The sequence below is a fragment of the Opisthocomus hoazin genome, chromosome 4 (assembly GCF_030867145.1).
Source record: "Opisthocomus hoazin isolate bOpiHoa1 chromosome 4, bOpiHoa1.hap1, whole genome shotgun sequence".
Classification (NCBI taxonomy): Eukaryota; Metazoa; Chordata; class Aves; order Opisthocomiformes; family Opisthocomidae; genus Opisthocomus; species Opisthocomus hoazin.
The window spans coordinates 65,588,552-65,614,191 of NC_134417.1; the positions used below are offsets into that span (position 1 = coordinate 65,588,552).

General features: G+C 42.9%; 1 protein-coding gene across 4 annotated transcripts in view; it reads right to left on the reverse strand.

Annotated features, from left to right (window-relative positions):
• GLCCI1 (glucocorticoid induced 1) overlaps positions 1 to 18,996 on the reverse strand; it is a 59,234-nt gene extending 40,238 nt beyond the window's left edge. For all 4 annotated transcript variants that reach the window (XM_075419286.1, XM_075419285.1, XM_075419289.1 and 1 more), the window contains exon 1: positions 18,073 to 18,996. In XM_075419286.1, the coding sequence (XP_075275401.1) occupies positions 18,073 to 18,526 (454 nt within the window). In that variant the 5' untranslated portion in view covers positions 18,527 to 18,996. The remainder of the gene's footprint in view (positions 1 to 18,072) is intronic.
• Between the last annotated feature and the right edge of the window lie 6,644 nt (positions 18,997 to 25,640).

Sequence of the window (25,640 nt, forward strand, 5' to 3'; positions counted from 1 at the left end):
AACCCTGAAGCTAGGGGGAGTAAAGTTGAAGACACAGTCTCCTAAGTCCCTACTACTCTTCGCTACTTTTTTGAATCACAGGAAACAAACCAAGGGCACCACTTCTCAATTGGATAAACCAATCAAGTTAGCACTAATGTAACACTGACCCTATTCCACTGCTGTCTGCACTCCTTCCATCTTCTTTGAGATGGCATGCACGGATGTATGAACCCACCTAGTAAGGTGATTCCTTGAGTTAAACACAAAGAAAACTAAAATCTACCCCCATAAAAGTCATAAACACACCGTTTTCCCCATTATAGGCAGACTGGCATAATACAAGAGGCAGAAAACAACCACAGGCGAACCAGGACGAACAACACAGCTGCAGCAGCACTTAGATCTGGTTCAGTAAGTTTCAGCTCTCACCATTTTATGATAGACATCCTTAGACCATATAAAAAAATACAGGAGAAGGGATCTGCAGGCATGAAATTCGAAGGAACTTCTACAAATTAGCAGTTGACAAACTGTCTTGTACAGTAATGAACTTAAAGATGACTGGATGCCACAGAGAGCAGAGCCGAACTGGACCACCACAGTGGTGGCTCAGACCAGCTTAAATTGTGTTCTAAATATTAAAACTGCTCTCAAGATGTACTTTTTAATTTTGCTTTTCTTACCTCACTACAACTCTGGCTTCTTCCTACTCTAGGAGCTACCACAGAACTTTCACTTCTCCCCAAACTTTCACTACCAATGGGATTTTGATGCTCCTATCATGCATATGATAGGATAGAATGCACGTTGGTATGGTCACCAACACAAGCATGCTCATCGGTGATGTCAAGATTGAAGGCAGCCTGGACTGCAGTGATCACACATTGGTGGAGTTCACACTCCTGAGTGACATGGGGAAGGCAAGGAGTACACTCAGGGCCCTAAATTTTAGGAAAGCCAAATTCCAGCTCTTCAAGGAGTTAGTCAGTAGAATGCCCTGGTCCTCAAAGACAGGGGGGCAGAAGAGAGCTGGCAGATCTTTAAGGACACTTTTCCATAGAGTGCAGGAGCTCTCAGTCCCCAGGTGTAAGAAGTCAGGCAAGGATGGGAAGAGACCATCATGGCTGAGTTGAGACCTGCTGGTCAAAGTAAAGGGCAAGAGGGAACTGCACAGGCAGTGGAAGTAGTAAGTAAGTAATTGGTTGGAAGGTCACAGCTAGAGGGCAGTGGTCAATGGCTCGATGACCAAGTGGATGGCAGTGACAAGCAGTGTCCCTCAGGGGTCCATACTGGGACCGGTGCTGTTTAACACTTTCATCAATGACTTAGTGAGATCAAGTGCACCCTCAGCAAGTTTGCAGATGACACAGCAGAAGGACGGGATGCCATCCAGAGGGACCTCAACATGCTTGATTCATTCTATGATTCTATATCCTTCTCCAGTCCCAATCACTTTGGATGGATGGAAACCTCATGCTCTGGCTTGCTCACAGAAGAAAAAAAAAAAAAAAGAAAAAAAGAAAAAAGTGCAGCAAATACCATCCAATATATGAAGCACTTCAACAGCTCCTGAAGTTAGCCAAAAGACTTCAGCATTCAGAAAGGCTTCAACATTATTCAGAAACTTCTAAAATTACAGAATGATTTTACCCAAGTTTCAGACTATACCGTAACTAACAGTATTTGAGTGTACAAATGGATTTTACTGCAGTGGTAAGTCAGAACAATTCTGTTCTCTTTCTCAGTGATGTGTGACATCTCACAAGGAGCTCAGCTCTACCTCCAGACCAAGCAAACTTTGGAACACAGTACTTAACATGGATAATGTTACCTAAAAAAGTAAGCTAGAAATTACAAAAGCATGATGTATACTCTGGGGAAAGCAAAATACCTCATGTATTCTTTAAAATACACATGTATGTCACAAGTTTTAAAAGTATTTAAGGGCTATTGCTACACATTTGCAGTTACAAATGATTTTATATAAAATGGCACAAGGGTCCACCTGAATACTACAGCTGGTGAAATTCGGCATGATCCTACCTCCCAGCAGGAATCAACTAAACTGCATGACATTGTGAAATTATGGTTCTGCTTTCTGCATTGAAAGCCAAAAGAATTCTAGTTATACCACCTAGACTGACTGACAAAAGGTTTCCACTCCTCTGCCAGCAAAATGTAATTTACTAAGAGACAAACACGACAGCTCTTTTGAAAAGGACGTAGGGCTCAAATAAAACAATCTGCTACAGCTCTAAAATGAAGAGAGTGCCTTCCCATCCAACAGAGGCAGGTAACCTGCACATAATCTCAAAACCATGTTCACAGTCCATTTTAGCTTAAATAATGCTTTCTGCCATGCATGCAATGAGGAAAGTCACCTGCAGCAGAAGAGCAAGATTGACAGCTAGCATTGGTACCATTACAAAAACTGCTTCAGCTAAATCCACCAGAGCCTATGTGTCAGCATCTTTTCTTCCTATCTCTCTCTCAGCAGTTAGCAGATGCAGTTCAAATTTGTCCAAAACTGTTCCACTCATATCCTTGCATGGATATATCCAGCTTAAAAAGACTAAAATTATCCTAAGAACTTCTCAGATGACACAGATTCCTCTCAAGTTGAGTGAAAAACATGAAATAAAAATAAAAATCATTCTTCCCTAGAACCAGGAGTATTGTCATGTCGTTATCAACGTCAGCTAACTGACACTCTCCAGCCAAAAGGCTAGACAAGACTCTTGCCGTGATATCTTGATTTTTTTCTTGAAAGTTCTTCTATAACTTAAAACTATTTACCCAAGACAGCCAAGCCATGACACCATGAAATATCAGTACTAAATTCCACAATAAAGTTTCATGAGATGTTGTTTCTCTTCAGTTCAGTTGCTAACATTTTGCAGAACCTTCCGGTTCACCTTCAGAGCTACTAGCGAAAAATGCGTCCCAAGCCTAGGTCTCATCCACTCCTAAAGAATTTCAGATTTTACCCAGGAAATGAATACTGACTTCAAAAGAATTTTCTCCAAAAAAACTAAGAAATTCATGGAAGGATTCAATTTGATGGGTATCTCAGTCTGCTTAGGACTCGTTTCAGGAGCCCCAAAGTCAGAGTTCAAGCAGTCTGGCTCAAAGGAGATGCAGAGACTAGATGACATATTATGTAGGAGTATCAGATATTTCTAGGACATTCCTACTAGAGATAACAACAAATCTACCACAATCTGCAAAACCAATGATTCAGAAGTGCCTGTGTGAGTACCTCTTAAACAACGAAGTACGTGGGAATGCAGCATGGGAAGTCTGGAAATGGAAAGCAGAATATTAAGGAATGGTGACCCACAGTGACTACTAAGAACGATGGCCCAGCACTTAGGTTATGGCTACCACAGCAGCGCCTGCTGCTGACCACCCCACAGTCTACTCAAAGGTCCCCTCTTCTGTTACACCTTCTACAAGCATGAAAAGACATAACTCTGCTCTTCCTTGCTTCAGACAATGATTTCTTGAGTACTACAGAAGCAGATTTTCATACACAACAGGAGAAACCTTCTCTGAAGAGTGTGCTCAAGGGTTTTTTTGCCTTTTGTTTGTTTTTTAAGCGAGTATACAGTGATACTGTATTGATTCCTGAATGCGTATTTCATTGGTCTTTCCTGCTCCAGTTATGTAAGTAGATGCACAAACCGGTGCATGTTTATTCGCAGAATTTGCCTCTATGACACTGCAAGGGAAAAGACTGAATAATGCGGATTTAGAGGGCACTCAAAAAAATATTTCAATCCTCATTCTCAAGAAGGCTTTTCTCTTGTAACTGGAGCCAAAATCTCTCAAGAAAAGGATTAACAAGGGATTTGGGGTCCCTAGAAGTTTTACTCCACAGGATAGATCTATTGGCTCAAAAGACATTTCCCAGTTGCCAGTGACTGACGGACTTGTTTCTGACCCAATCTGCAAACTGGCTGAATGACTACATTAATGGTTCAGAGTAGTGCAGAACAACAAAGAGCATTTTGTTTGCCATGTACTGTTCATACAAAATAACAAAAAATAGGATTTTAAATAGCAACTTAAAAAATACAACACCCTAATACGTAACTGAGCAGAAAAAAATATGAAGTTATTGCAGTCTTCCTTCTGTAACTTCAAATTAAACAGCCCAGTCTCTTTAATAGCTTAAAACAAAGCGAAATACTAGCTTTTTCAAACATTTGAAATGCAGTACAGCGTTCTGCTGCAAAAACAGTATTTCTAAGAGGACATAACAAGAAGTGGTCATTTTAAGTTATCTTCTGATATTTCTCTAGAAATACTGTATGTTCAGCTCTGTAAAACATCTGTCTTCGTTATGTGCACCACACTGGTTTTAATTCAGTTGTATGAACTTCAGAAATAATTTTCCAAGTTTCTATTTTTAGAAACTGACACAGAGAATGACTAAAAATGAAGGGGGAGGACATTCTGAAGTAACTACTCTGAACAGACTGACAGATTACTACAATTTCTTCTCATTATCCGAAACATCCAACCAACCAAAAGAAAGGCACAAAACAGCACCATAATCTAACCAAGGCTCCAACAACCAAACTGAACAAGCAGAAAGCAGCCCACTTCATGAGATCTGAGATCTTTTCAGAGATCCAGGTCCATGAATGATGTGCTTTCTACATACAAGATTCTTCAGTGAAGGAAGAAAAAAGAAGGGAACGTGTCTTCCACATATGCTATCTTACAGTTCGGTAGTCAGGGCAAATTCCATTTTGTACCTGATGAGGCTTACAAGAACTCAAACTGATTTGCATGAAACAGCAAGTCTATCAATACAAGAGGTAGCCTATACCAGGAAAACAAAACAAAACAGTTTGCTCTTTGAGAGGAAAATTATAGACAAAGACCCACAGTAAGGGTTTGGGGAATCAACCATACTGAGTTATCTTTTATAGCCATGACTAAGCCACCTGGAAAGGGAAGAAGCCTTCTGATTAGTCACTGAATCCTACAGGTAGATTAAGACATTTCCTTCCATCAAGGAGGTTTTATGCACGGCTCTTCAAGGACGTACAGCTCTTCTCACCTGACTACACAGGAAGGCAGAGTGCTCAGAACTGGGCTATAGACACGCAAAGGAAGAGGGACACATGGATGAATCTGTAGGCATACAAACTTCATTGGACCTAGTTGACTCAAAATCTTGGTTCCCTATGCGCCTATGTTCAAACATGGTCACTGCCTCATGTCCCTATTCCACTCAACCATAGGTCAAGTAAAATGTGACTGCACGTATCCTTCAGAAGTCAGATTTTGTTAACGGCAAAACTCCCATTTAAATCAACATTATTCTTCAAGATCAAGCATAGACAGAATGCTCTAATCTCAGTAAGTAAAAAAAAACTGTAAGGAAGAAAGTTTCAGCCCTCTAAAGCTAAGTTACTCTTCTAAGATTACTACTGGCATGTATGGGACTTGCACACAAAACACGAAGCACTTAATATTACAAAAGCCTGCTTTCTTCAACAGATGGAACTTCCACATTTGCATTCTAACAGGACACCAGGTAGATAAAACACTAATTCCAAACCTTTAAGATTTTTATGTATTTCACATTTTTATAATATATTTTTCTTTGTAAGGTTATTAATTCAAACTTCAAACACTACACATACCTAAACTTGGTATCATTTCATAAAGTATCTAAAAAATGTTCCTACTTTAAGAATTTAAAACAAAAAGACTGGAGCTCAGCAGCTAAGTATTTGGGAAAAAGAGCACACTGAAACACACAACCAGCCATTAACTGTTGTGCACTTCTGCAGGTCCAGGGAACGTTCTTCATTTTAGTTCATTTAATTTAGATCTGTTGAATGACAAATTTATCCAGTACTGAGAAATGAACTGGGAACCAAAAAGAGCACTAAAGCTGTTTGGGTGTTTTATTTTTTCCCAAGTGTATTAATAATTAAAACCTTGAAGGAAAGAACATGCAATTCATTCAGTAACTGAAGATAAACTCTGAAGGGATTTTTTTATTGTTATTACTATTATGATAATACTTAAAATTTAACAAAATGTTGTAGAAGAGTAAGGGGTTGTAGAAGAGTAAGGGGTTTGTATACCTTTAATCTAATTCCACTTTCCATCAAAATGTTGGACATAATTGTAAATTAAAAAAGCTTAGAAAACTCAGAAGACATGATTCACCATTTTCACAATCAAAATAGACAAAGAACTGTAATCAACGCACGGTAGGCTATGCAACACCACTGCAATGATCACCAATTATTAGAGATAGAAAACATCCTCTTAACTAGAGCTAACTGTACTACACAAGAATAATATTTTCTTCTGAAGAAAAAAAACCCTGAACAATAGAAACCTAAAAGCAGATTAAAACTGATTGCTTAAATCAGGCTGCCCAATTTGCTGGTTAAATAAATTCTTTTTTCATTATCAGTCAAGCCATAGAAACAAAAGCCTAGACACAACTTCCTAAATCTGGAGCCCAGTTCTCAACTCTCACTGAGAAAACACACATAACTCAAAAATAGATTACAAACTCAGTCTTACAGAACCTGGGTATTTTGCCCCCCACAATTCCTACTGGAAAAATGATCCAGGGAAACTTTTTTTTTCCCTTGACAGTTCCAGGGCTTCTTACAGTTTTCCATGTAAACATTTACATTGTCAAACCAATCCACCCATTTATGTCCTAGCACTAACTTACAGTTGTTCTTCCCACTTCTCCACCCCTTTCCTTGCTCACTTGGATTCAGAGAAAGCAACTGTAATTTTATTCAGAGTAGATTTTTTTTTTTTATCATCACATAGTTAAACTCCTAACTTGGCAGTCCTTCTCCGAGTCTACTCCAGTTTGATTTTACCGATCTTAAATTGTGGAGCGCCAAAACCGTGTGCAGTATCCCAGATGATGTCTCAGCAGACCCCTCTGTCGCAGGCTGCCCATCTGTGCAAGACTTGACCTGTGCCCTGTACTTTTTCAGTCACTTCTCACTGGCCGTTCAGAAATCCCACCATCACCCGACTCTACTCTCCAGCGTTTTCAAATTACATGCGTCCCCTCACAGGAGAAGACATTTTGCTCAGGTACAACCTCACATACATAAACCTTCATTTTTTTTACTTTGAAATCTCACTTTTCAAATTCATTATTTCAATTCCCAAGGTCCTTCAACTCTTCTTGCATAATCTTCCTGCATACTAATTAAACCTCTTAAAAGTCATCAACAGTTTCATCATCCTAATTTTAAAATTTGCCTAAGCAGATAAGATCTAGCTCCCCTGTAGAAAATCAGTTCTCTTATCAAAACCACGAGGTTAGCATGACACAATTCGGAAAGCTCATTCTGCACTTTAACATTGCTCCTTACTTTCCACCACCTCTTAGAATTTCTTCTGAAGGTTCACCTATGGCTGAAGTTAGACCAACAAATCTACGTATTTAAGAAGCGGACTCAACCTTTTTCACACGTAATTTTTTTTTATTTTCATATTTAAAAATCACCCACATTTTAAAAATATTAGCATCATATCTGCTATGCTCAGGCACCTATTCTCAAATGGTGTCACCTATTCAGAAGATGGCCTTCGAAAGTTTAAGGTAAGCATGAACGTCTGAGTAGGCTTTTCTAGAATCTGGCAATGGAGATCACTGAAATGACTTTATTAAATTATGCCATCTGTATTTATGATAGTCTTTGTAATTCTTAATTCTAAATTATCTCTCCCTTAAAACTTCATTTTTTCATATATTTCTGGGTTAAAAATCACTGTTCTTATTGGAAGTTGATTACTTCTACTTCTTCCCGGTGAGCACAAAGCATTGAATACATATCTGTGCTATTTCTTCTGAGATTTTTGCTGCTATTCCTTGATTTTGAAACCATACATTCCAGCAAATCAGTCTCAAATCATTCTTAATTTCCTTTTTCTTGGTACCAAATGGCTGCAACTACTTTTTCCTTACTTTTCCATTTGCATGTTTCTATCATCCATTTTAAAGCGCGCAAAGTCCAAGTCTACTCAGGCTTTAACAATTCTTAGCTAAGATTCACTTTTTGATTGATAATGTGACGTTCTTTTCTCAGTTCTTCCTGCTGGTTCTTGCAGGCTCTCTGCTTATTCCTAGTGGCCTTTTTGAGATAAGCGTCCATGCAATCAGATCACATCCTTAGTTTTTCTGATGCTGGAAAGATTCCAATAGCGTTAACATTTTTCATTAAAACAGATTCTCCCCGTATTCAAGTCAGAGCAACCCTGTTTAGCCAAATTTTCAAACTATTTCCTTCTGAAATATGAAACTTTACTCCAGATTTATGAACTTTAGAACATGCCTGTATGTAGGAATTTTTGTTTTGCTGTATATGCATGTAAATTTGCATAATTAAAAGAAGGCCTAACGATAGAAAACATCTAACATTTATTGTATACACAGTACCAGCACACCCATTTCTTCTGCTGCTCCCAGATTTTGAGCTGTCAGACCTGGTAAACTCTTCTCTTCAACGCGGCCAACCTGAGTTTCTACTACAATTCTTGCAATCAAAAGACCTCCCTTGCAATCAAAAGATCACACAATTTTGTATTAAAGGCCACATACACTACTAAATAAAATCATGAGACTCCAATGATCTTCATAGGCTAGCTCCTTCTTTGGAAGAAATTAAGGTAGATGTATACAACTGCTTCACAAAATTCATATTTTAAACAATACATGGACTGTACACTTCAATAAACAACTTGTTTTGAAAGCATGAGTCTCTCTGTTTCTACAGTAATACCCAAAATTTATTTGGATCTTTAGTGCGGGTAACCTCCTAAGCCGAGTATGTCTCCAGTCATTTCCTTGTATGGATGTTTCTCAAATACACACTACTTTTAAACATGTATGAGTTAATTACATTTTTGCCCATGAGAAATTGTTCTCTTCCAGATTAGGACTTTCGCTTGTTCCCCTTGAAAAGAACACCAAGTATTTCAAATGTATTGTATGGTTTCTTTGTGGCAGAAGAAAACATCGCAAAGATTATTATTCAGGGCAGGCCAGGTACAACAAAGGAGCCACTGAAGGTGAAATACCACAGAAATCAGAGTATGAGAGAAAGGATGTTTAAGGGTATTCCACTATCAATTGCCACAATTAAGCAAACACAGCTATCAGTTAAGAATGCACATTTTAAGACCTTGAACAGAAATTTACTTCTGTGAAGACAGCTTCTCCTTTAACCTGGCAGCTTCCCAACTACTGTGTAAACCTAAGTCTTATTCTGCATTCTTTAGCAGTTAGCTGATATTTTTAGAGTCACACTGTTCAAAGTCTGTTCCGGGACACTCAGCATAAATCTGGGTTTAATTTTTAGTAAGCAAGTCAACTCTCCATTACTTTGAAAAACAGAAAGTTAAGATATCACGTGTAACAGGAAGGTTTTGAATAATATTATTGACGTACTGGATATGGAGGTGTAACACCTAACTGCATAGAGTCAACACTGCAAGGCCGCTTGGGTTTTGCAATGTACTTTCCAGGGCTCCAGACTGATCAGCTGACATGCGGCGCTGAATTTAATCTGACTACGTGCAAGAACTGCACTCAAACCTTTCCAGGGCACAGGCCGTACCACACTGATACCTGCTATAACCATCAGCACCTTCTAGTCCTACTGGGCTAATGAGCTCTGCTGTGATGTGCAGAAGGAGGGGTAGTGAGTTCATGTTAAAATACCTACAGAGGTCCATAGGTCTTGTAGAGCTGCTCACTGGCTCCTCCATGCTTTGTGTCTCAGCAACCCGAGTTCTGGGAACACACTGCAAAATTTTCAAGGTTTATCCAGCAACATTTCTGATCCAGCATGGGTACAGTGCTTCATCTAATGAAAGCAACTGTACTGTTATCCCTGGAAGTTGTATGTTCACAAACCTGGGCATTTATATCCATGCTTCGCTAATTTGCCCGCAAATAGCCAATGCCTGACTGCGTGTCATACTTTGAACAAGCGGGCTCTGTATTTACAGGCTAATTTCTGCAGACTAGGATTAATAGAATTAGCTAGCGATGAAGTACTGAATAACCAGAATTTGTTTTCTGGTAAGAACATATTATTTCCAAATCACGCTTTGGTTTCCAAATGCTGACAAACATCAACAAATTATTAAAGTTTTGATTTTTTTTTCTTAGTACTGCAGCCTGAGTACCTGTATTAAAATGTTTAGGTTTTTTCCTAACCATGAAGCCTTTTTAAAAAACATAAATATACAGGCAATCCAGCTAGCAAACATTCACAAAGTATTTCTATGATCAGAACTCGAGAATAGGCACTGCACACCAAAACACCAGAGATCAAAAGGCACACGATACAACAATACCCATTTTGCCACACACTTAATCAATTCACAACCGAGTTGTTCTTGTTACAGAAAACATTTCCAAAAGACAGATTTATACCCACTAAAACAATAATAAAATTCATATAGCTACAGAAATGAGTTTCCAGTTTGTGGTATGAATGCCAGTGATCTTGCAATGACCAGTCGAGTCAGTTAGATGCAAGTGTTAACTGTCGAAATTCAGAACAGAGTCTACAACTAATCTCGCTGCTTCATGCCTGGTGGTGAGAGCATAGAAAAGGAGGATGAAGCTAACCTTGTTCAAGCAGGTGACTCGCACTATTCAAGGCATGGGATGCTTAATTTATTATTCCAGTTCAGACTACCTCACAGCAGAGTAAGAAGAAAATATTCTACAGTGAATTTTAGATTATTCAAAAACTATGACAGAACTGCTATCATACTGTTCTTAGTCACCGTTCTTATAAGCAAAATATGAGACATGTTCTTCCTAAAGAGTAAACCAAACGTATAGTTTCAGTAAAACTAGTTTCAGGTTGGGCAAAACAAGTGGCATATAAGAACCAGTGTTGTTAGTGACTCATTTGTATTTGATCCAGAGAGTAATATCCATTGCAACAGCTACTTCTCCATTTAACACTAGCAGCAGAGAAAGTTAAATCTTCATAAACACCAACATCCATGTCATTGTTTATTGTTAGGGCACATGCAACACTAAATAAGAAAGTCTAATCAATACAGTCTCTTGCATTAAGGTTTCAAAACACAAGCTCATAACATTTTATGACCTACTGGGAAGTATACAGAGTCTCCAAAGCAGCAACACCTAGCATGGAAAGAAACCTACTACTAAAAAAAGAGAAAACTTCCCATCAAAACCATCTTCCACTGACCCAACACCAACTGGTCAGGTTAATCCCTATTTACAAATTGTCCATGCAGAAAACAGTTACTGCTTGAGTGTAGACATCCACACCTTCCAGTCCTTCTGATTAGAAAGCTAATCTGTTTTTAACAGGGTGACAGTCACTAGTTTGGTAGGGTACAGCATCAGCAGCTTATGAGCAGTGGTGCAGATACCAAAGGAGCAGGGAAGGTGCAGAAGAGAAATGAACAGGACCGGTGCAAAGGCAGTATTACAAGGCCAGAGACAGCAGGCTGATGCCACTCCCCAGCATGGCCCCACTTAGCCTGGCTGGGTTTCCTTCCTCAAGATAGACTTACTAACAGCAGAAGACATGGTCTTAGCAGAGTCATCACCAGACAGTCCAAGAGGACCATGTAAGGGAACAGCTCTGGTCCTAAGTCCATATTCCCACAGCTGGGAGAGCAGGAAAGGGCTCCTGAAAGAGCACGTATTTCACTTTTAACCATGGGCGAGTGTTGCCATGGATGAGATCCTAGCTTTGGAAAAGTAAGAGCTGGAGAGATTGACTTGCAATTCAAAAGGATCCATACTACATACTGTATCATGATACTCTTGTGCGGTATCCACGCTGCAGGTATTTCGAACTGTGGTCCCTTTCAGCGCTCACCAACTATTTTCAAGCTTTAGGATTTAATTTCTGACTCTAAAATAGTCATAATACAAATCAGTGGTAGCAAACTTCAGAGTCAAATCGGGAGGTGAGAAGTTAAAGCATAGCTGAAGAACAATCTAATTTTTGGGAAGAAATAAATACACACTCAAAATGTAAGAATTAGATTAAGTACAAACACCCATTTTCCTTCACTCTAATCTCCGATTCTCTTCATTTTGCAACTGCCCACACCTTAAAAACTGACACCAATGAAAACGGGATAATCTCAGGCTGACAAGTTGCTGTGGTTGTATCCCTTCCAACACTGAGATGTAAATATTATTTTACTTGCCTGAAAATGCCTTAAGGCATTGTTTAGGCGCTACAGGTTTACATGTGAGGCAGCGCTGCAAGAGAGAACTCCATGCATTTAAATATTAACATTAAAGCAAGATGATGATCATTAACACAGTTAGCTATCTCAAGTCTCCAGCAAAATTTTCCAGTTATGTGCCTTTACTACAGAGTCCTTTTTCTCCTCAATAAAAGATAATTTTTAAGAAATGCTAGTCGATGTTTAAACCCTACTATATTAACAACTTTGCCTGAACATATGCTTAAATCCATGGAGAACGAATGCATCAAGTGTTGGCAGTGCTTTTATCTACTGTAGATACTGCCAACCAATTTAATCAAGAATTTCCATTTTGCAGTGGCAGGGGGGGACCTATTATCTTCTTCAGATGAAGATAATTATTTAACTGGTGAAGTCCCATTAAAAAAAAGTATTTCAAATATTCACTTAAACTGAAACATTGAGGAGCATATTTATTTCCAATAGGTTTTGCACTGCTACAACTGTCACTTTTAAGCTCAGGCTGAACTGAAACTTCAGAATTACTGCATCAGGTGTTTTTTTTTCATGATGATATATAGAGTAGTAGCATAAAACCCATTTTAAAAATAACTAGCTTTCCACTGTGAATTTTAGCAACACAGCAAAGCTCAACAACTTCTTATGTGTCAGCCTATGCTTGGAGAACACTGACTTTCTGTAAGATTTGAAGAAACATTTCCCTCGATCTACCCTCCTCACGTTTTAAGATACATTTTAAGAACCTCTGTTTCCCCAGCCACCATGGGAAAGAAAGGGCAAAACCCAGAAACCACGAATTTCAGAAACTAAATTTCAGTAGTAGCCACTGGTTTACTACACATGGATGTTGGCAAGTAACTTCAGTTTGGCCATACACAACACACCAATACTTGCTTACCTTCAAAGAATAAGAATTGAAGGTGAAGTTGTGATTTAAAATAGGCATATACACATACTTCATTTCTTCCGAGGGGTGCTTTTTTAATAGCTAATGTCTTGCTACAATACCATTTAAGTTCAGTAGAAAAAATACCTTTCTGTTTTTCTTTCCTGCAGCTGTTTTAGCACCTGAAAGAAGCTCAATTAATTTGTTTTATGAAGCATACTCATTTAGGACATCTAATATACTATACTCATTTAGGACATCTAATATACTATTCTCAGAGTGATGTTAAAACATGCAACTAAAAAGCCTTTGAGTTCAAGACAACTGGTTCAAATTTAGCTAGTGTCTTTTATTTCACCATATTATGTTCCAGTGAAAGCTATTTTGGGAAGAGAGAGGGACAAAGCTGGAGCAAAACTGTTTTGGCTATACAATTATGGGAATACTGCTATTATTCAGGCATCATGAAATAGGAAGCGTCACAAAAATTACTTCCTTACCTACATTTGTTAGAAATAAAGGAAAGATCTTCTTGATCTCTAGTATAAATGCTTATGACACCAAAATACTGGATGGCTTGAATCCAGAATATTAAAATAGTTCTGCCTTTTGAAGTCTGAATTTTGTTTTTTTAAAAACTGATACGCCTTACAAGTCTAGAGATCAGCAATATTGTCTTACTCCACTAGCCTTTTATCTGTTAGCACAACAACAGATATACGTACTTATGACTCAGAACTGGGTTCTGCAGTTGTTTTGTATCTTTTTTAATTCCTTTCTCTTACTAATGTTGGCAACGCTTCAGGAGTTATTTTGGGAAGTAGATGATGTTGGGAACCCTTAACAGCCAAATTGATGACAATATTCTTCAGATGTTGTTAAAGCTAACCTTTGCCTCCAGAATTTTATATGGAAAGAAGTTTGTACTATAAACTATGTAAGTGAAAAGCAGAAAAATAAGAAGCATACTGTTACAGTACCACCAGAGTTAACACTAAACAAATGCATTTGATGAAAGCAGTATCGTGCTTGAATCATACAGAAGTCATTTACACCCCCCTTGTATACAAAGCATCTCACATCACGTGAAAAAAACAAACTAAACAGGAAAGCCACTCACGTATTTATGCAAGCTACTTTACATAATAACAGAAACTACCAATTTTATCCACGTAAGGCAAGAAAGAAAACAACTTGCTTTTTTTCTGTAAAAGGTAAGTGATCACAAGCAAGTAATACATTTTGTTTGACCTGTAGGTGGGTTGGCTTTTATTATTATTATTATTATTGGAATGTCCTTTGTCATAAACTATGCAGCTTCACATTCTGTTGTTGTTACATTCATGTGATCAGAGATGTATCAGATACATTCCCTCTAAGAAAACCATGTGTTGTTACATTCAGACAGACACTTTTTTTTCATTGCCAACTCTCCAAAACATGAATACAGGCTATAAAAACGTATCTAACTAGTAAGGAATAAACATGTTTAAAAAAATAGGAAAGGAGCAGACTCACACATTGCAGGTTTATACTACACTATCAGAAGTTTTTCCCCTCTTTTTCCTTTTTTTAGCACCTTGAAATTAGTATATAGCATTCACGACTTCTCATCCATTCAGCATCAATACTAACCAAACACAAATACTGGCATCGATGGTTTCATAACTACAAATCTCCAAATTTACTTAACTACCATCAAATTCTTAAAGTTTCAGTTCTAAACACACAGGGTTTTGCTGCAGAACAGAAACATTTCTGGCATCCTAGAAAGAAGGGAGAGAAAAGATGATGACGGGAGAAGAAACAGAGCACGCTGCTTTCATTCATGTAGTAGTGATGTCAACACCTGCAATGGTAGTTTGCTCTGACCTGTAGAGGCTCAAAGCTGGAGTGTTTTCACAGAAATCTGCTTTATTAAAAGAAACTCTGGCAAATCACTAAAATATCCACAAAGTGGCTTAGTAGGATAGCTAATTCAAGGAATCTATACACTGGAAAAGGCTGAAAAGAGGTGGGGAAGGGGCAGGTGCCTTCAGAAGAGAAAAACATCCATCCGAATCATAAGCAGTCTCCAGTACAAGCCTATTCCTGAAACAATCTTAAGTCAGACTGCAGAGCCAAAGACAAACAGATCTCCTGCACTGGTGAGAAAAACAACAGGATTATACTTGGAGCCTAAGCTCACATTTTACAGCAGTGGGAAATGGTTTTGAAAAACTGACAAAAAAACTTAATCAAGTCGCTTCCCCCAGACTTGCATACTGATAACCACTATAAATAGCTGGAGTAGCACATTGTTTAACAAGCCACAGCAAGATTGTCCAATGTTTCAAAACAGAACATATTCCCCCCCCAAGTCCTCCATTATTACTGCAGCAGTACTCCAGCAATTCATTTTCTATATACTACTACCACCGTACAGACTACAAACATCATTTTCAGTATCCATACATCATACACTAAAATGCTGAGAACAAGCAGAGGAACAAAGACAAAATCCTGCCCTGTGGCATGCAACTATATTCCAGATTGTGTAAAAACAGCTCTTCAGTTCGGGGAGGGGGGGGGGGGAGGGGTTGATAACCTTTTTTTCATTTGCGAGACCAAAGAAATACAGCGTGTCTTATTACCCTCGCCTGCTAGAAAATGGTGCCTGTATTTCAGTAAAATAAAGCTGTTGACGTGTGCAACTGTGGTCATTATTAGGGCGATCACGTTGTTTTCATTCATTCATTCAGGATTTGCTAGAGGATGTCAGCTTCTGCAGCAGCAGCTGGCTTGACCTGGAGGAGGGGGAACAAATTCCTCGCAGCGCATACAGATTACAGGGTGCATTTATTGGTGGACCATTTATGATTTTGCACTCATTAAACCCAATCAAGCCATGTATGCTGCTAACGCGGTTCACTGTGAGGCAAGCTCAGACAAGTTTAATGATGGAAAAGTCATTCGGTACTAATTTATAGTCTGATTTATTAAGGCTAAAGTAGCCCACAGATAAAGACTGAAAACACTTTCCAAAATTAAAATTCCCCCTCCAACAAAAAATTCACATGTAATAATGAAATACTTCACAGCTTTGTAATATTTTTCCTCGCTTGCAGGTAACTGCCCACATTCCTCCCTCTCCAACACACCTTAAGCATAGACCTTTATACACTGCACCACTACAATGTTTTGCTCCGGGTTCCCATAATTAAATAATTTACAATATTCATCATCAGCATCACCACTGTCCATACACACCACTTCTTTTTTTGCTTTGCCCAGTTTCCCATTAGCATTTTCCAAAGGTTAAAGAAGGAGAAAAAAGGAAATTACATTCAGTATTTCATAGTGTGAAAAATATAATATTTAAAATTTTAAATAGAGCTTGAATGAAGCAAAACCACTGAAGCTCAGTTCCACCCTCCAGAATGCAAAAACTTCTGCATAAATAGATGATCATTTTGAGACATAAATTATGAAGTATCTCTGTTCAGATTATAACACAACTAGTTTGGTCATCTGCATAGCATAAATACTATATAGGGCAAATTAACTCCGTGCGTAACTGGCAGTGGCATTTTGCTCATTACAAAACATTGCCCACATCCTAGGACGGTTCTGATGACGGAGATTTGCCGAAGTTACAAATAGTACAGATTGTAAGGTTTTACTACACACTAAAACTGGAGAGGGGGGGGGGGGCTGAAGGAGAAGGTAACAGCTTCCACTGCTATGAAACACGTTGGCAACCAACACAGACCACAATTTGCCACAGATGAAACACAGTACGACGTGAGGAAGGGACAGAACAAGCGAGGGGTACCGAACCACGTAAAACGTTCCCAGCAAGAGACGATGTGAGGTACCTGACAGCTACAGCAGGATGACAGAAAAAGTGCATTTAGCCCGGTTCATTCAACTGCTCAAGTGATGGGGGAAGGGGGGAGGTAAGATGGCCACTGCCACTTTAACACATTCAATAATTCAACAGACTACCTGACGCAGGTTAAGTTGGACTTGCTGGGAATCAATTTCACATTTTAAACTTCACAGGCTTATTTTAGCTACACCGGGGCTGGTTTTGGGGTGGGGTTTTTTTGCAGTCTCAAGGATTCAGTATTAAATACCACAAGGAGACAGACTGTGTTACTTCTTTTTAAGCATCTCAACGTGGGAACTTCCTTTTCGTCTTGGAGAGTGCGCTTGAAAACGTTACGTATTTTAACCTAAGATGTTATAAAAACGCAAGTCTAAGAAACCGAGCTCTGCAGAAAGGAAGGGCGTTGGAGGCAGGGTTTTAACACGCTCTGAAGACAGGGGCTGCGACACCCCCGACACAAACCTGACCCATAACAGCCCCTGCTGAACCATCACACCTGGGGACAGGGTGAATTTCAGCCTCGCCCCTCCGCCGCCCCAGCCCGTGCGGCAGGACCGGAGCCCCCGGCTGCCACCTCTGCGCCGAGGGGCCGGGCTGGGCCGGGGGCTGGGCCCGCTCCGCTCCGCCGGGGCGGCACTTCCTCCGCAGCCCGGTGGCGGGGGGGGGCCGGGACGGGGCCGGTTTTCCCAAGCTGGATCTCCACCTCGCCCGAGGCTGAGGATGACGTTTAAGGGCTCGCCCCCGGCCCCGGGAGGAGGCGGCGGGACGAGGCGCGTCCCCCCGCCCAGCTGCCCTCCTGGCAGGGCAAACCCGGGCACGGCACCTGCCCCGCTCCCTGAGGGAAGGGGGTGGTTTAGGGCTCACCCTCGCCCCTCACACCATTCCCCGCCCCCCCCCCCCCCCCCCCCCCTCAGTCCGGCGGGGCCGCTCCCGCCGGGCCGGCAGTGCCCTGGGCTCCCACCGCGCTGGCCCGGCAGCGGGTGTCCGGGGGTGCCCGGAGGCGGGGGGGGGGGGAGCCCGGGCCGGCCACCCTCCCCGGGGGCAGGGAAGCGGGAGCGCTGGGTTTGTCCCAGTGCTTTACCTCTGTACACCGGGGAGCTGGGGCTTCGTCTCTCAGGTGAGCTGCTCCTCCTGCTGCCGCCGCTCTCCGGCGAGCGCCGCTGCCTGCCCTTCACCCTGCCCGGCTCCGCCGCGCCGCCTCCCGCCGCCAGCGGCGGCGTCGCGCTGGGCGGTGGCGGGCTGCCTCCGCCGCGACCCCCGCCGCCGCCCCCCGGCCCGGTATTGCTGCCCACCGAGGCGGAGGGGGACCGGGTCGGGCTGTGCTGGTTGCCCCGCAGGAGCTGGTACGGGACGGTCGCTCGAATGGGCTGGAGCAGCCGGCTGGTCCCCGCCGCGCCTCCCCCGGCGCCGTTACCGGGGCCCCCGGCCATGCCGCCGCCGGCAGTGGGGGACCCGGCGGCGCCGCGCCTCATCCTCTGCGGCGGAGGCTGGTGGTGGGACGGGGGGGTCTGCGAGGAGCTGGACGAGGAGGACATGGCGGGGATGCGCAGGACCCGGCGGGTCACTCGCTCCGGCGGCTGCGGGGGGCCCGAGCTCGGCCCCCGGCGCCCCGCATGCACCGGCAGCGGGGGGGGGGGGGGGAAGGGGGGAAGGAAAGAGGGAGGGGGCGGGGCGGGACAAGCGCTTCACGGCCCGAGGGAGTCTCCGCGCCGCCCGCCCAGCTGCCCCCGGCGCTTCCTATCGGCGACGGCGGCTGCTCCCACGCCAGGCTGTGGCCATCGCTGCCCGCCCCGGCGTCGTGGGCACCGGGGGCGCTGCCGAGCCCCGCGGCCGCTCACATCGTACAGCGCTGCCGGCTGAGGGAGGTCGGCGGCGGGGCGCGACGAGGGGCCGCGCAGCCGGAGGGAGTAGGACGGGGAAGGGGGGAGGCGCCCGCAGTCAGCTCCTGCTCCTGCCCCCGCCAGCACCCAGGAGCCGCCGCCACCACCATCCGCTCCCCGCGCCGCCCTGCCTCCGAATGGCAACGCGCAGCCCCGGCGCCCGGCCGCGACGGGCAGGGGCGGCACCCACGGCCAGCCATTGGGCGCCGCCTCCAGGCTCCATTGCTCAGGGGCGCCGTCGCTCTCGGCTCTCAACCAATGGGAGGGCAGCGCCGCGCGGCAGGGGGCGGGGCGGCAGGGCGGGCCCGCCGTCGGGGGAGGCGGGCTGAGGGAAGTGGGATGTGGCGGCGGCGGGGAGGGCGGTGCGGGGCTCGCGGCGTGCTGCCCGCCGGGGGCGGGGCGGACGGGCGGGCCCGTGGCCCGGTCGGCGGCCGCCCCGAGGAGGTGGGGGGCCGGCGTGGGGGAGGGTAGCTGTCCTGGGGCCCGGCCGCCTGCTTCGGAGCCGTCGGAGGCGGCGTGGCCGGCCTGGGGCCGCTGTGCCCAGCGAGGTTTTCCCTCAGGGCAGCGGCCGATTCCCCCCCCAAAGCTGCCTCCGCCAGGCCGCCCAGCGCGGGGGTGCGGAAGCGGCCGGTAAAGATGGCCGCCTCCGCTGGTTCCTCGCCGCCCCGGGGGGGCGGCCTGCGGGAGGCGCTGCGGTGGGTGCCCGAGCCGGTCGGGAGCACTGGGTTGTGGTGGCGGTCGGTCGGGGGTGGGGGGCCTGCTCCGCCGGGTGCCCGGGCGCCCTGCGGGGTTTGCAGCCCGTTTGGCGAGGGGCCGGCTTGGTGCTCACGGGCGAGAGCAGGTACTGCGGGCCGGGCCTGTGCTACCCTCGTCCCAAAGGCCCCCCCTCTGACCAGCTGCCGTGCGGGGAAGGCTGGGGAGCAGAGCCAGAGTTACCTGCAACGGAGCTTCCTTGCGCCCGTCACGGGTGACTGTCAGGCCTTTACAATCATGTCCCTTTTGCTCAAAGATCAAGATGTTCTTCAGATTCGTTAGTTAAGTGTAGTTTTATTAAGCGTGTGTGGAATGTACATGAATTTTTTCCTAACATACACCCAACAACGCTTTTCAGAGAATGTCAAGAGGGAAATAAAAAGTTTTGCAGAGGTGCTAAGAAAAGTGCTTTTGTTCTAGGAGAAAGAGTTCCCACTAAATGAGTTGACAACAGGAGACAATGGGACAGAAAGAAAATTCAGATGAGTAGCTAAGAAAATAAACGGCTGTGAGATCAGAAAGACAAGTTGAGCTGAGTCCATCAAGAGCACGGTGTTTATGTTAGATCGGATCGAATAGGATGCTAATGGAGGTGAAGGAAAAATGCAGTGAGTCCTGCTTCGTGGAGAAAGCCAGCTCAGCGTGATGGCCTCTCAGATGCAAAGTGCAGGCTGGAAGAGAACAAAAAGGACATAGAATATCAAAGTAGAATGGTTGGTGTTTAACAAGTTACATTCTGTACAAGATACTGCCTTCAAGTCAATCAGTAATCAAGCAAAAGTGTCACAGAATTAACTATATCCCTTCTACTCTTTTTGGTTATATGATAAACACTCCTAATTGTCTTGTAGCGCACTGCAGGTTACTACATTTACTCCAAAGCTGTCCATACCTATCCTTATCCCTTGGTAGCCCAGGAACGAGTTGATAGTCCCAGTGAGAAACTGTATTCTAGGAAAATGCATCTGTTCATGGGCTGTTAACGAGACTTTGTTTGCACTAGCACCATGTGATGCAGTCGCTGCGGTTATGTTACAGAATGGGCTGGAATAATACACCGCATATCCACATGAACGTGTGCTTGGGCAACAGAGCCACTTGTATGAGTTAATTTTAAGAAAAATCAGCAACCATGTATTTTTCCACTGGTCCAGTCTTTTTTTTTCTCTGCTAACATGAGCCACATTTGTTTGTGTAACTGTGGTGTAGAGACTTTTCCCCCAAGGATTTTGTACTGTGCTTAATCACAGCTTATAAATTCTATCTATCTAGTTTGTTTTTTTCTGCTTCACTGCACAGGGGTCAAAATGGCTGGAAAGCATTCACCTGTAGAAGTAGTCTGCCCACACTAATATCAGTAGTGTTTTAAACAGCAAGCACATTTTCCTACAATCAGTAACTTTGTCAGATAACATTGCTGATACAGTAATGTCTTAGAGACCAAAAATCATTTGGTGTCAGCCGAGACAGAAGGTGCATCTTTGGCCAGGACAACAGCTGATACGTTGCAGCTCTTGCCAGTGCTCAGAGTTATATCAGATTAAAGTAGAGATAAACAAGTCTAACTCTCAAATTTAGCTGTTTAGACACTGTTCTACATTCCCTGCAAACAATTCCATCATGTTCTTCCCCATCAAAACAAGTGAGATAATTGAATAGGAGGAATAGATCCATAAAGACAAGGTAACCCCATGACAGAAAGAAAAGCCCACAAGCCCCAGTACAAAAACAGCATCCCCAAACCGTAGGACATGGCAGTGTAAAATATATCAGTAGCAAGTCTTCCTTTCCAACCAAACTGAGGACCGTGCCACAACCTTATGGTCTGAACTGCACCGGCATGTCGCCTGCGTAGCCTTCAAAGCAAGCAATAGAAGAAAAGGTCCACTGGGGCCGCTTCCAGTCAAAGTGTTACCAGACACATCAGACTGCTCCCCAGAAGTTGTTTCCATCTTCATGCCTGTCTTAACTAAAATCAGCGAATGTAGTATAACAACACTGCGCCATGTGCCCAGGAAACATAGTGTCACATTCCTTTCGGAAGCGATGAAGAAAGTGTTCTTCCTTATTTTAAAGTGGTATACCAAGTGCTGAATTTTTCATTATGTTTTTAGTGTAGGTTTCAGAGTACTTCCCTCAGGGAATACCATTGCCCTGTAATATTCAGCAGAAGATATAACAGGCAAAGTAAAGCAAAAACTGAGCTCCTGTCAGAATCTTCCTATCTTTCAAAAACATCTTTCCATGTTTAGCTTAAATATCTTGAGACAACTTTTCAAAAGCCACATGAGAGGCGTTTGTTAGTTCTCATTTCCATTTTAAGAAGCTATGTTGTCAGATGGCGTGTGCTTAAGGGAGCTTACACTGGAGGTAACAGGACTTTCTGAAACTTAAATCCTTTTGTGAGACACGGGCGTCCTTAGCACAGCTTCAGAGAGGTATCCTGAAAGCAGTGGAAATTGTACATCACAGCAAGAGCGCGGGAGCAAGGGAGTAAACTCAAGGAATGGGACAATGACAGGCAACTGTGGAGCAAAGCTACGCACAACGTCTCTCCTACTGTTATCCGTTGCTAATGGGTTCATTTCTCGAGGGCAGAAGCAGGTTTACTTGAGTGCCATGAGCCATGGAAACCGAGAAGGCTTAGGCAGTCACTAGACACAGTGCAATCCTAATCCTTAGTTTGTTCCTGCTTGAAGGTTTTACAGAGGAGAAACTCTTCAAATCTGGCAGTATCTTTTGTTTCTAGACGCCTACCTCGGCGTAAGGCCATCAATACTGTACTCCCAGTGTACCTACCTGCTTGTTCCATTAATTTTATCTCTCTCTTACCTCTCTATGTTTTTTTTGCTGCCCTTTGCCCATTCTACTTAGAACCAAGTCCTTTGTGACTGTCTCCGAGGTTTTCAGACAGTGCCTAATGCAAAATAGCATTGAGAAAGGGTGCATTTATCTTTGCATCTCTTCTGATCCATTCCCTGTATTTCACTTCTTTGTAATGAGTACGCAATTTAAATGTTACATTCGGGAAGAGAGAAATAACAAGATGAAGTACTTACGTCCCAGTAGTATTCTGGAAGAGACAACCAGAAAGCCTTAGCTGTGGCCAAAGACTAGAACTGTCCCAAACAACCCAAGGTGAATTTCTCAAATTATAAAGCTGTGTCTAAAATAAGCTTGTGTACTTGCAGCATCCCTAGGCAGGAACAGGAGTGCCACCTGTAGATAGGGCCCCTGGGTGAAATGCAGCTTTCTACCACCCAGTAGCTCTGCTGAACGAAGCAGGAGTGGCAAATTTTCCTAGAAAGTCTCTGTCTCAAGCTGGGAGGGGTTGGTTTTGGTTTTGGCCTGGTTTGCCTTAAAAAAAAGTTCTAGTAGAACAAGTCAGTCATGGGGAGAAAAAAAAAACGGAATTTTTTACTACAAGTATTTTTGACAGCTGGACACTGCCTTTGTCAAGCAGGCTCCATCCTCTCACAGCTCCAAAGTGTTCAATGCACAGATACGATCTCCTCAGATCAGAGCACTCTCTGTCTATAGGCTTCTCAGGATTTATCTTCCAGTTGTGCCCTTGAATTCTCCAGGGCTGCTGGTACAAAGTCATTATCCCCACTGCTGGTTTTGTTGACGCCCACCAGAGAAGGTTTGAGTTGAGAAGTCTGAGTGAAATGCAAAGGAGTGAGAAATGGGACAAGACATTAAAAAAAATATATATATATAAAAGAAGGAAAGCATTTGGGAATGGGGTAGGAGGGTCAGGATTCAGGCACAGAGAATAAAGGAGAGTGGGAGCCAAAATGGGGCAGGTAGAGGCAGGCAAAGCTTCTGTCTCCCCATTCAGTGCTACTCACAGCACTTCCAGCTCACGATGACTTTCAAGTCTCTACACGCTCGAGTTGTCTTCCAGAAGGAAACGCACTGCTGAGGACTTACCTTCTCTCTCCCGCACTGCAGCCATAGACTCATGCATTCCAGTAGGTCACCAGCAGAAACTTGTGCTGCATTGCTGATCATCCGATTTAGGGCCAAACAAGTGGTCAAGTGTTAGACTTCCTTCCCTCGTGTCCATGTTTTCCTGGAAATGAGGAAAAGGTACTACATAAAAGCACTAAAAGAATGTTAGAGCTATAGAGTCAAACAGTATTTACAGTAGGTCAAATTAGTATTTATGAATATTCATAAACTAGAATATTTCAAAATCAAGTTTAGCATTGAATTGCAGCAAAAAGGTATTATAGTGCTGTCTTTTTAGTCAAATGCCACTTGTTACCACATTTCATTCAGTGCATAGGATTGTCATTGTCAGTAAGGACTGCATAATGGACAAGACAGGAAACTACAGAATAAGAACTGTAAGATTTTCCCTTAAGAAAATTGAATATCATTTTGGATAATTGTCTTTTTTTCACTGTCTGTCAGAAGCTTTTTTGTGATACTGAATAACTCACTTAAACCAGAACCTGCCCATTAACCGTTACCTTTGTTATAACGAAATCTTATCTCCTCTGGAATTAGACCTGCTGCTACATTGTCTTCTCTTCAGGAAAATAGGCAAACCCCTTGGGACTTTTGCATTATGTATTCCTTAGGCATCTGGTTTAACATAAAGGTGAACATTCAACTCACAGCTAAAATCACCGAACCTTCTTTCCAGGCTCCTCATTCAGTCTGAAGTTTTTCTTTCTATCCATTGGTACAGGTAATTCCATTCAACACTTTCCTTCATCTACCAAGTCAACCATGTCAGACTGTGCCCTGTGAGAAGCTGAGTTTTCTCCTGCCTGCAACCCTGCTCTATGTTACTGTTTCAAGTTTGGTCACTTGACTCGATCACCATCTCCATCCCTTTTCCTCAGTTCATCGTCTGGGAAAAAAATTCCAATTGTCACAGCAGGGACTAAGCCCACATCCTTTCACAGGAGCATCTGAGGGCTTTTGCAGGTTTCTTTTCCTTTTATTCCATTTCTAGGCAATCGGTATGAGAGCACATGAGGCCAAATTTGTGGGGTTATGGAACACCAAAGTGAAGCTGATTGATATGGTGCATTAAATTAATGAAACAGTGTAAAAAGCCAAGTATTCTGATAACCTGAGGTGTCAAAAAGTAATGGATATTTCTAGCATTTTTTACATTAATTTCTATTGCCAATGTCTTTTTGGTAAATTATCAATAATAACAGCTTAATTATGCAACACTTCATTTTGCAAGGACATCATAAAAATAATTCTTATTTATAAAACACCCTAATGCTACATCATAAAACCATTTGTGAGGAAACATATTATGTTTTCAGGGTAGCTCGGGTACTCTATGTGTGTGAAGCAACAGTGCCTTGAATGGAAAAGATAGAAACAGTAAGCAAATACCAGTAGCCATTTGAGTATATTGATATTGTTCTGTTTATTACTCATCATACCAAATACAATAAATGAGAGGAAAGGCACCATTTCATGTGAGCAGTTACCTTGCTAAGGATATCAGGAAAGCACAAATGTGCGGTATAGCTCTTTGATTTATGTGGCATTTTACTTTTAAAGTGAGCAGTGTCCCCTTAACGAGGTAGATTTGAAGCCATTATGATCCATTAAAACAGTTGTAAGTGTCTGATAGTAGAGTCCCTGCGTCTGATAGTAGAGTCCCTGAAGTCTTTCCATTAAGATTTCTTGATTTGGTCTGTATCTGGTTTTTTGTTGTTGTTTTTGAACTGCATTAGCCATGAATGCCCCTACCACATCAGTGCCCTAGCTGTCAGGTTTGTGCTGGTGTTAATAGGTGTACATTTTGACAATACTGATTTACAAAGCAACTCTGAGCGTTTGGAAACTCCAACCTCTGTTTCAGAGAGTCCTTCTCTGGATTTCTTCTACCTCTCTATCCCACTTTACTTTTTCACACAAATAGAGCCTTGTTCACCACCATCTTTCTTCCTAGGCATGACAAACAGCATCGAAATTTGTTTGGAACTTGTCACTATTCCTTTACCAGCCAAATGGGATGCTGTTGAGTGATGCAGTG